The 12,472-nt window shown below is 41.1% G+C and overlaps 1 protein-coding gene across 1 annotated transcript; it reads right to left on the bottom strand.

The window, feature by feature from the left end:
• Positions 1-620: 620 nt before the first annotated feature.
• Positions 621-9,396, bottom strand: odad3 (outer dynein arm docking complex subunit 3). Its single transcript, XM_052084977.1, has 13 exons — positions 9,191-9,396; positions 8,968-9,089; positions 8,802-8,879; positions 6,665-6,838; positions 5,970-6,071; positions 5,746-5,871; positions 5,404-5,520; positions 5,112-5,261; positions 3,647-3,807; positions 2,874-3,030; positions 2,065-2,211; positions 1,604-1,691; positions 621-1,541 (listed from the first exon to the last, which is right to left on the bottom strand). Exons 1-13 carry the CDS (start codon positions 9,267-9,269, stop codon positions 1,423-1,425), a joined length of 1,620 nt encoding a protein of 539 aa, XP_051940937.1. The 5' UTR covers positions 9,270-9,396; the 3' UTR covers positions 621-1,422.
• Between the last annotated feature and the right edge of the window lie 3,076 nt (positions 9,397-12,472).

Genomic DNA, 12,472 nt, shown 5'->3' with positions numbered 1-12,472 from the left:
TCTTTAGGTGACTGCGCAAGTTCACCTCACAGTGCCGGAGGTGCATGGTTGCTGTGTGGAGTTGGCATGCTCTTCCCGTGTCTGCGTGGGTTTTATCACGCCCCCCCCCCCCAACCACCACTTTCTACATTCCGAAAACATGCACTGTAGATTAATTGAATGCTTTAAAATGTCCCTAGGTGTGATTGTGAGTGTGAATAGTTGTTCATTTATGTGTGCCCTGCGATTGACTGGCAACGGTTTTAGGGTCTACCCTGCCTACTGCTCAAAGATAGCTGGGATAGGCTCCAGCACCCCCACGAAAAAAAACAATGATTCTTTTACATTCACACCTCAGGGTAATTTACACTCCTAACCCGATTGTGGAATGTGGGAGGTCGCTGTGCTCAGAAAAGCCCAAGCACAGGAGACAACCTGTACATTCCACATAGGAAGGGCAAGACCTGAGATTCAAACCCTCAACCTCTGAACAGTCAGGTGGGTGTGTTCACCACTAGGCCCCAGACATCCCAAGAATGTTTCAACTGAAAAGTTATGTCAAGACAATGAAAAAAAAAGTCCAAAATGATCTTACGACTGTGCAGGTATCAACTGCAATATAATCCAAAGGGTTCAAAAGCTAGAATTTTTCTTTCTTTTATTAGCAACAATGATTTGAGGACACGCACTAACATAAAAATGTAAAAAAGAAATCAGGCTACTGTACAAAGTGACTCAGTCAAGGGGGTCAAAGTGGTTTCGTTTACTGTCAAAACTGGTCTGTCTGGTTGACTCCAAGACAGCTGTTTTGATACATGCACTACATTACAACAGAGAACATCACTGTGGTTGTCCTCAGCCATTCATTAAACCATTGTTCAAAATGTAGTGGAAGAACAGTCACTCCACCTAGCAACCTTCAAACAAACTTCTAACAAGTTCCGTATAATCACCGCCATCATAAGCACTTGATGTTCTCTTGTCTTGTGCATGTCCAGGTCAACTCTTACCATACCAACATGGTCACCTTTGACCTCCTGATAACTATGGGATCGCAAAGAAAAATGATGGGGCATCACATGCCATGTATAACCCAAAGGACTCTTTGAAAATGAAAACTAAATACTTTCCTATAACTGCAAATATAGTAGACCAAAATGACATCAGGCTTCAAATGATAGTCCTGGAGGTCATCACTCTCAAGTTCAATGTCCTTTTTTAAATTTCAGTCCATTCATTCTTCTTACTCATCCGCAAGAATTATGAGTGATCAGCCGCTGTGGTGCTCTTCCAGGATCCAGTGAACTGCGGTTATATGCATCTTTCATTTTATTTTTTTCCAGCTATAGTATAAAGTAGTTTTTTTTTTGTATTGACCTAATGACCCGTCTACCTACCTAACCCTAAATCAAACATCTCCCTGCCTGCCTTAGAGCATCTCATTTACTTGCCCTTCTTGACCTTCCAGGATTTCTTGTTGGACATTGAATCAATCATAGCTTGAGAGCGGCGCTTTAGTGCCTCTCGTGAGAGGATGCCTTCTTCCTCTTCATTTTCCTCTTCTGAAACCCACATTGCAAGTTAGTGCCTGTGTGTGTGTGTGTGTGCCTGTGTGTAATCTCACCGTTGGTTAGGAGGCCCATCTCTTGGTCCTCAGACACGGTGACTCGCTTGTTGTAAGCAGGCAGTTGCTTCTCAATCATAAAATAGAACTGTACAGGAAAATACATGAAACCATATTATTTGTTTGTGCAATTTATCCATTCATCTGCCCACCCATCAGCCAACTGCATTTTCACCACTAAAAACTACATTCTCCAAAACATGTTTTTAAATTTTTTTTTGATGATGTTGTATTTTTCCTTTTGTTGACAAATCCATGTTCATGAACTTGTATGGAGGTAAGCTTTTATTTTAAAATTCAGTTTTTCCTTCTCGTCACTACGAGCTAATGAATGCCTTTAAGATTTGATGCATCTGAAACGCATACAAGGCACTTTAGCTTAGGCCATAAGCACAAACATGCAACAAAAGAAAAATCCTCATTCCCCAAGCAAAATCTGAACTTCTCTCCCTGCGTCTCACCTCCTCTTCCTCCATGTCCTTGGCAATCTCATCGAGATCCATTCCGTGAAGCTTGCTCTGCAGTAACTGCACTTTCCGCTCACACTGGGCCAGCAGCTGCACCACAAACTCTTCTGAGTTTGGAGAAATATCTGGCGGTGGTTCATTCTTCAACAAGGACAGAGGAGGGAACACAAGAGGGTCATTCTAGAAATGGAGGACATCTTATGGCCCACGCATCAAAATTTAACTTATACCCGTACAAAATACAAAAACATGCAGTTCCTTAGTAAATTTACTTGTCCGAAGATCAAATAAAAATTAAAAAAAAGTCTGCAATATGTCCCACCCCACCATGACCGAACTGAATCTCAAACACTTACAATGAAATTTACATTTCTTTAAAAAAAATGTTTTTTTGTTTCATTGCGGTCTCTTCTAAATGAGGGTGCATGTGTTTTAATAAACATCCATCCATCCTTTTTTCCTCACTAGGGTCGCGGGGTTGCTGGAGCCTATCCCAGCTGTCTTTGGCCAGTTGGCGGGGGACACCCTGAATCGGTTGCCAGCCAATCGCAGGGCACACAGAGACAAACAACCATCCAGACTCACACTCACACCTAGGGACAAATTTGAGTGTTCAATCAGTCTGTCATGCATGTTTTTGGAATGTGGGAGGAAACCGGAGCACCCGGAGAAAACCCTCGCAGGCACGGGTAGAACATGCAAACTCCACACAGTAAGGTCGGGGCGTGGAATCAAACCCTGCAACGATGCCGGCCGCCTATTAATTTTCACCTTAATTTTTTTTTGTTTTTTGTTTTTTTTACCAGAGAGATGTGATCAAGTTGGTCTGCGAGGTGCTCCACTCCAGCTTGGATACTGCTGAGGGTTTTGACAAGAGAAGACAGACGTTCCTTAGCTGTTTCACAACTCTGCTGCTTATCCAGCAGCTCTTGCTCACACTCGTCCAGCAACCTCTGCTCACTACGGATGGAGAAAAGGAATAGGCTTTTAATCCCCATTATGTACAAAGTCACTGCTCCTTGTCAATGAGTGTCGGGAGAGGTTGTTGATCTAGAAGAAATGTGATTACTGTAATTAGAAAAATATACACCCACCAGGCACAATGTGTTCTAGCGTGATGCATTACAAGAGCCGTATGATGATCGTTTTGCAAGTGCCAAAACAGCTTTTCCTTCCATGTTTATTCTTGTGGGTGTAGTTGGCGGTGATGTGCAACTGCACAGAGTCATACTAATAACCATACTAATGATCCCACATAGTTAAATTACAAAACCAATAAAAAGAGTAGAGTAGGCGTCTTACACTATTGCAAACTATCGCACCAACAGTAAACATGTTACATTTAAAGATTTGTGACAGTGACAATCAAAAGTGACTAGTACAACATTGCAAAGGCAGAACTCATTAGGTTGTGCAAGTACTAATACTGTGCTTTCGACAGAACCATTGTTGCTCATTTGAAAATGATAATTGAACATTTAAAAAGCTTTAAATGTGAAAACCAACCAAGTGACACACGCATACACATTCTCAGAAATGCCTCTAAGATTGTCGTACTGCACTCTGATATTCTCACCTAGACAGCTGTGTTTCTCCCGAATACTTCATGGCCTCAAACTGCTTTTTCAGGTGCACCTTTTGCTCCTTTAGCTGCTGGAGAACATACTCGTTCTCTGCTTTCACCGCTTGCATATGTTGATGAGTCTCCCTCTGGGCAATGTAACGATCCACGACCTCCTGTATACAGCACACACAAATATATATACTCATTCACAATCATTTCACATCTGTATTCAGTCATCAAGGAATAAACAGTACAAGCACACCACATTAAGAGCGCGCAGTAGTGGTGTTGTTTCCAGAATTCTAGCACTGTGGAGACTTATTTGGGTGTATTCTAGATCCCCTCAGCCTGTGTCCTTGTAGCAGCACAACATTAAAAATACTGGATCTAGTCTATGGGTAAAAGGACATTCTTCCAAATAACAAAGAATTGTCTGTCTTCCTTGCATAAGGACACTTTTGTTGCAAATTACAGGCGATACTGTAGGGGAGTACAAGATATTTAAAGGCCCCATTTATGACAAGCAGTGAATCAACCCAAGGAGGTTGCAGGCCATATTTGTAGACACGGACAGTAACTTGCCGAAATCTAAGTAGAGGGAGGGTATAAATCACAGGTGTCAAAGTCAAGGTCCGGGGGCCAGATCTGGCCCACCACATCATTTTATGTGGCCCGCCAAAGCAATTCACGTGTCAGCTTACATGATCCTTGCTAAAGTCTGTACCGAAATGTCAAATTGTGATTGTGTGATCCAGTAATCCCTCATTTATTGCGGTTAATTGGGACCAAAGCCACCCACGATAAACGAAAATCCGCGAAGTAGGGATATATATATATATATATCGCGGTCCGCGAGAAGCTGCAAAAGTCAGCAAAACAATAGCGAGTCAATTAGAGCAACAGAGCAACAGTAAGCAACAGTACTGTACTCCATGTATGATTTTTAATTTTTTTTTTTATGAATATGTTTGAAAAAATCTGTGATCCACTGAAGCCATGATAAACGAACCGCGAAATAGCGTGGGATCACTGTAAATAACATTGGAATTTTGCAATCATTTTGTTACCCTGTTTACACTCACTTGAACAATAATTGAACAAACAACAAACAAATGGGAGTTTTTTTGAAAGATACGTCACAAGGAAGCAGTTACAAGTTCGACGAAGCTTAAAGAAACAGCCGAAGCTGTCAGCTCTGTAAGAGTTTTTCTCTTCACCAAAAGAGACCACTGTCTGGGAAAAAAAAAAAACTTTCAACCTAATAGAACAAACAGATAGTTGACTTGAGTCATTGCAAAATTAGTAATCCATCAATTTGTTTGTGTACAAGTAGTAATACGATGAGAAGATTGCGGAAACATTTACTCGGTTTCACAGTCGTAACGGCCCTCCGAGGGAAGACGTAACTCCAAAGTGGCCTGTGACAAAAATGAGTTTGTCACCCTTGGTATAAATGATCCCTTTTCCGCATTGATACCTGCGTATCTGTGTAACCAGTGGCATCCTTCATACTTTGGAGAGTCTCATCAAACATGCTAATGCTCTGTTCCATTTCAGCAGCCATCCTGGCAGCGCCGGACTCTGCTTCACTGTTCAGCTCATCCTGTTGTACGTTTTTCCTCTGAGCCTGTAGGTCATAACAGTGTCTTGTTCAACACATTTGATTAGCTTTGATTTAATGTGTTAGTTTTGATTCATGAGGTAGCATCAACGATTTTCTCATACAAGTGAAAAATACTGAGTACAGCATTTTTTTTTTTGTGACTCACATCTAATTTTTCAGCCCTGGCCTTGATCTCCTGAACCCTTTTCCGGTAGATGGCTAAAAGATAATCTTTTTCTTGGTGCTCCTTGTAGAACAGCTCCTCCTGCTGCTGTAACTCGGCCTAGAAGGATGCAAAAGAGTGTGTGAGCAATTCCAAAAAAGCAGTCAAGAGGAGATTGTGTAACTTGTAAATTACAGCAGTTTATGGAAGATGATGCATAAGTATGGTTAGGGGAATCCTCAAAGCAAGATATGTTAAGATTCGAATTTACGGACCACATTTACATTAAATCATTTGTGCCAGTGTGAATTTCATGAAATTGTGTAGGACACATCTGTAAATTACAATTGCTGTTTCTTTTGAGAGCTGGGCTTTGTTGTTCATATCCTGTACTTCCTGCAATTCCCTCCTGTACTTCATGATTTCTGCTTCTAGACCGTCTATCTGACCCTGGAAAGTCAGGCTCTCCTCCTGCCATTGAAAAAAAAAAAAAAGAGGAAGATGGTTGCATCATTGTCTCCCATTTGAAGAGGGTCTTTCAAGTCATGGTGAGTTTTACCACAACTAACCTGCAAGTGACGTTTGAGTTTTAGGTAGTTAGTCATGATGTTTGCGGCTTCCTTGCACTTGAGCTGGTTCTTCTCCAGACAGTTCTGCAGTGACCTCAATTTCTGCAGGTTCAGAGAGCAAAACATTTTGTGTTTGATTGCGTTTAATCGACTAAAAGACAGCAGCACAATCAAAAAACATTGGCACTTGCAAATGACAAAATCACAAAATAGCAACAATGTACAGGTATATGGAACAAAATGTAAATGGAGATGCCTTTCCCTCCAAGTGATTTATATTTAAAAAGGGGGGCTTAACCAGATTAACAAAGGTATTTGAAATAACTGTAATTTTCTATAATATCTAAGAAATAAAAGGCTTGAGTAAATTCATGGTAACAGTGTCCTTGGAATTTTTGCTTTTCTGCATCAGATTCCTGTTATTCCAAGTGGTAAGTGGTGGATTTTATGAACCCCCTTAAAGGCGAAAAGTCAACACCGGACTGCAATTTTCTCACTTTGAAAGGATGTCAGATTCTAGTTTGAAGATAAATAAATAATTAGAGTGTCAATGTATGTCTTTTGTATTAGTTTCAAAGTCATTGAAGAGTGGATAACTAACTCTCATTTTGTTTTGGGGTTTTTTCTGATCAGGTATTGATTCAGTTATAGTGCCAGGAAAATGTCAAGTTTTTGCAGATGAAAACAAGTACTACCATTGTAATATCCTCCTTTTCTGAGAGTGCTTGGTTGAAGCCCACCGCTTCCAATCTGAGGCACTCCCTCTTGAGGTCATCGAGGCGACGCTGGTGAGTTAGAGTCGTGTGCCTCAGGGCGTTGAGACGCTTCATTTTGGATGCCACCCGGTGTTCAAGTTTGGATAGGGCTGCCTGAGAACACAAGAACGATTAGATACATTTATTGTCGGGTTACATGTTGAAAACCAAAATACTACTCTGCATTAAAAAAAAAAAAAAAGTTTTCATTGAAAACAATTGTGACAGGCCTGTTAGTATTTGTCCAAAGCAAACACATGTCGATAATCTGGCTGTATTTGAACATTTTTATCGGATCCGTCGCAAGATTGTCCTCAATTGGTGTCCTGTGTTGTGGTTTGTGTTGTTATTTTATTTCCTCCCTGATTCAAAAAATTAAACTCTTGAAGAACACAAATAGAGGAGCACCTGCTGGTCTTGAGTGTTATTATTCACCTCCATAAACATCCATCCATCTATTTTCTAATCCTTTTATCGTCACGGGCATGCTGAAGCCCATCCCTGCTGTCTTCAGGCAGTAGGCGGGGGTACACCCTGAACCGGTTGCCAGCCAATCGCAGGGCACAGAGACAAACAACCGCGCTCCGCGCTCACACTCACACCTAGGGACAATTTAGAGAGATCCATTAACCTACCAAGCATGTTTTTGGAATGTGGGAGGAAATGGGGAGTACCGGGAGAAAAGCCATGCAGGCAAACTCCACACAGGAAGATGGCAGCCCCGAATAGAAAGCCTCCACCTATGCACTGTGAGGCGGGCGTGCCAAGTAGTCGACCAACATAAATATGAAAAGGTAAATAGTTTGAAACTGTGACGTAGTCACCACCATACCATTCTTTTAAATCAGGGGTGTCAAACATACGGCCCGTGGGCCGGAACAGGCCACCAAGGAGGTTCGGATCAGGCTCGCAGGATAATTTAAAAGTAAAAAAATGCATAGACACGGAATTAATATTTTTAATAAGGTGCAATTCATGGAGTATCCGCTGACATGGGGACACACTGTTTTGATCAGAGTAGAAGACAACATTGTTTTGATCAGTCTGTCAGTGAGACAGACCCAACACAGTAGATCCTTTCAAGGACAGGTGAATACTTTATTCTTTACACATAATGTAGCACTCTCCTTAGTTGGTAAGGTGTAGGCAGGGATTACATTTATATTTTATATGCACATGTTAAATGGTTTAAAAATTCCTGGCTTTATACATCTCGTTTAATCTTAAAATGCATTACTATATTTGTCACTACCAATTACTTGTTAAAGTTTTGTGCCTTTGTACAATCAGTGGGATCAGCTGCAATGCACATGTGTGAATAAGAAAAAGTAGATTGCACATTTGTCTAAGGAAATCTAAGGTGCCTCATATAATGTTTTGTAAAAGATATGTTCATAAAATTTCAAAATTTTTCCTCATGCTCTTGTGCTTCTTTAGACCAAAACAAAGGAAAGCCATGTTATTTTGGTGATTTATAGCAGAGTATGGTTTAATTTTAATGGTCCGGCCCACTTGACAGTTACCGAGGCCGTATGTGGCCCACAATGTGAAATGAGTTTGACACCCCTTTTTAAATAGACAAATATCTTGTGCAGTACACAAATGTGTGTGTGTGTGTGTTTTTTTTATCAAACCTCACTGTTGTTTTTATGGGAACTTCACTCAACTTAATGGATTTAACAACGGCACCAATTTGCCGGTCCGATTTAAAATCACTGTCTACTTTAAAACCCAAGTTCAAGACTGTTGGATTACTAAAGCAGCCAGGGGGCCCAAGACTTCCAAGACGTGGTGATGTTCATCCAGTAACGATTTTAACTGCACGTGCACTACTTTTTCCAGGATGTTAGAAATGTTTTTTTTGTTTTTTTTTTACATCTTGACTCAGTAATGACACATACAGATGACCCAAAAATATGTTCACCTCATAACACAGCCTAATACAGTATTTTCTCCACTTTGGTATTTTAACCCAGTGGGCCCATGACATCAAATTGATGTTGAATTTTGATTTTGATGTCATATTGATATTGGCGTGGCGACATAATCAAGTACATTCAAAGTTCGTGTATACAACCTTCCCAGACATTGGTGGTCCGGTGTCCTTTTCCACGCCTCGGCCGTGTAAGGCCGACTGAACAAATTGTTGTTCATCCTGAAGAGGAAAAGACAGTCGATTGTGGTTAATATGATCTCAGTGATGATGTCGAGGTATCACATTGAGTGTCTCGTGTTGTCCTCACGGCTTCGGCTTCCGACACCCTCTTCTTCAGGTCCCTGTTCTCCTCTCGTAGCTGCAAGATGTTCTGACGATTCTTCTCCAAGGCCGACTGAGAGCTTTCATAGTAGGCGCTCCTGTCGCTCTCTGCCCGGTGACACGTAGCGTCAGTTCATAAAAATCATTGCAGTCGGTTTCATGGATGAAGTACAAGTGATCAGATCCTCGACGAGTTGAAACGAACTTACCTAAAAGTTGAAGTTTGCGCTGCAAATCCGCTATTTGGTCATAGATGGAAGTTTTGGTGTTTTCCGATTCAAACAGCATGTTTTCGGTATAATCTTCTCATTGAGTAAAAGGGAAGGCAAAGAATAGGCTGAGCACTAATACGTGCGCACAGTGCCGAGCGGTGTTGCCTAGCAACGGGTAAACTCGACTGTTTAGTGGATCAGAATTTCCTCTGATTACGTACAAGTAAGTGTGGACTTTGTGATGTCATTTGTTTAACTTTGACAACGTACAACGCGATCGTTATGAAGCCATCACGTACAATGTAGTGATAAATGGCCAAAATCTACAGAGAACAAAGATGCAGTGGTGGGAAGTAACCTGCAGATACTTTATAACTCTACTTAAGACGTCTTTATTTTTCTTTGACTTGCTACGTGTAATACTTTGTCACAAACGCTTGTTAGTTTTTGGAAACTTGAAGGATAGCAACGCAGTGTCAAAAAGACATAAGGGTAACGTCAATCGCGGTTGATAAAGATTGATTGATTAGTTGAGCGCTTGGGAGTTTTATAAAGGGGGAAAAAAACAAGGATATTGGTCACCCAAAAGAAATGTGAACCAGGGAGCGTTAAATCCAATGGCAATAGATGTGAAGATGCAAGATATTCTCCGTAGCTTCATTTAGAACAACTGTTGATAAGAATGATTCATGGACAGAGGCGGATTGGGATTCCCCCCCGGAGTTTCATGTCTCAGACCAGCCCACTTTAGTTCACAACGACTTAAAAGATAATGCATAGTTTTACCCTTAATGTGTCAATTTAAGACAAGATAAGATCAGATCAGATAACATAAGATAAGATAACTTTTATTTGTCCCACACTGGGGAAATTTGCAGTCTACAGCAGCAAAATTAGTGGGGGGGGGGGGTAGAAGTGTTGCATGCACAAAATAAATGTTTCAGAAAAAGAACTGTACACATTATAGCATGCAATATAAATATAAGTTGCACATATGCATCGTATGCATACATCCACTACCCACTCCTTAGTTTTCCCAGGGTTGATCTGGATGTGATTCTCCTGGCACCACTCCACGAAGTCGTTCGTCAGTCCCTTGTACTCCCAATCGTCTCCCTCTGTAATGTGGCCTACAATCGCAGAACTTCTGAAGGTGGCAGGTTGGAATGATCTATCTGAAGTCTGAGGTGTAGAGGGTGAACAGGAATGGATCCAGGACAGTGCCCTGTGGCACCCCAGTGCTGCAGAGAAGCCTGTCCGACTCACAGCTTTGTGCTCTCACATACACATTAAACAGCTTAGCATTCCCTCCAGCATCAATATTAGCATCGTATTTGATCAAAAATCAAAATAACTGAATGCACTCATGAGATCACAGCCAGTGTTTATTTCAACAAGTTCGAGAACATAAATTGTTAAAATGTACATGTAGTGCTAAACAGTTTTATGAGACGACCGTACCTGTCACATTTGTCACAGAAACCACATATTTGTCACAGAAAAGCAGACCCTTTCGTTTTCAGGCAGGTCTTTGTTATACCATTTTGAACAGCAGTGAAGGATTTTGTGGTCCAAAAGGTTATCGGTTGACAAAAACAAAAAACACCTTTGGCTAATGAAATCAATGCTTCAAAAAACAAAATTGTATGTTTATACAACTAACTAAAGCTCAAGCTGTCCTTCGTTTTCTTCTATTATAATTGACATGCATGTGTGCACTGAGGATTCAGAGGAAAAAAAATCATCTGTACTGTATGTTGTACATAGAGCATAGTTGACAATAAAGATGACCTTGACCTATTAGAAACATCGGGCATCATCTCACTTGCTCGTGAGCTCGGGCTGCAAGTTTTGCTTTCGGGCTCCGAGGAGAGAGGTTTTAAAAATGTACAGTGCAAACTGCCACTTACATTGGTTTAGCTCTGTTGCAACGAAAGGAATCGCTTTACACCCAATGCAACCGTTATTCTTGGTCTGAAACTGGAGGGGCGGAGGGATGATGTCGTTGCTCAAGGCAATCATTAAAATGGAAGGGGGGACAGAACAGTAAATGTGCATCTCACCTGACAGAAGTGCATTTTGCAGCCCAAATGCATGTTTGCAGCCTCCTTTCAACACAATTTACTTTACATTGTACATTATAATGTAATAGTGATTTGTTCTTTAAAAAATATTCAAATTTCACATTCACGTCATTGTAGGTGCAAGTACAGTCACTCCAAAAAGCAGCGAGAGTTCGAATCATTTTGGGAGGTTTCTAATATTGAAGAACAATACTGTTAAGGCACCAGATTGGTGATCAAGGTGATCTTTTCAAATTGTTTTTTTTTTGCAAAGTTAGATTGTGAGCATTTAAAAGATCGGATAGAACCTCAAGTGTGAATTGGGTTTCATGACCCGCAGTGTGAACATGTCTCCATGTCGACATCATGCAGCACATTAAGAAGAGGATAAGGCCAGAGAAAGGCAGGCGAGGGGAGGTTAGCAGTCCAAGAGGTCACAATGGCGGCGTTATAGAGCCACAAATCACAGCACTTAACGCCAGTCCAGTGTCAAGGCAAATACTTGGCAGTAAAACACGATACAAGGTGTGGGTCTCTTTACAATGAAGCCAAGAATTTTAGACATTACTGCGGAAAGATCAGATCAAAAGAAAAAACATTCAATTCACAAAAGTAAAAAAAAAAGTAAAACGACACACTTCCATCGAGATGTGCATCAAATTAAAATGATGCACAGTCATTTAAGTGTTTTTCAACCCCTGTGCCGCGGGAAAATATCAATTTTTTATGCCTGGGCAGTCGATCGCCCAGAAAATATTAGTGTAGTACCCTCCCATACCGCTAGGGAGCAGCAACAGGTAGCCAATTGCCTAGCGAATTTGTGACGCATGAATGCAGGACGACGGTGAAACAATAAATGCGAAAACACTTTTGTGTTCATTGGATTCCAATTCAAGCTGTTACGTCATTCTTCAATGTTAAAAACGGTTATAGTAACAATATAACACGTTCATTATTCAAATGAGCGGGGGGGGGGGGGGGGGGGGGCTCCACATTTTTAAGCTAGTGGTGTGCCCCGAGATTTTAACAATGAAAAAAGTGTGCCTTGGCTCAAAAAAGTTTGAAAAACACTGGTGTAATGCATTAACAGACAACATAGGATGTTTCAGTGACAGCGTTCAGGCACGGCATACGCATTCTCTCGACACGTTCAAACCAACACAGTTCTAAGAACAACCCAATTTTTAAGCATTATAGACATACTGGGCTCAAGACC

Source organism: Hippocampus zosterae, chromosome 13 (genome assembly GCF_025434085.1).
Source record: "Hippocampus zosterae strain Florida chromosome 13, ASM2543408v3, whole genome shotgun sequence".
Lineage (NCBI taxonomy): Eukaryota > Metazoa > Chordata > Actinopteri > Syngnathiformes > Syngnathidae > Hippocampus > Hippocampus zosterae.
Note: the sequence above shows the minus strand (reverse complement) of the source record. Positions and strands in the feature narration are given on the sequence as shown.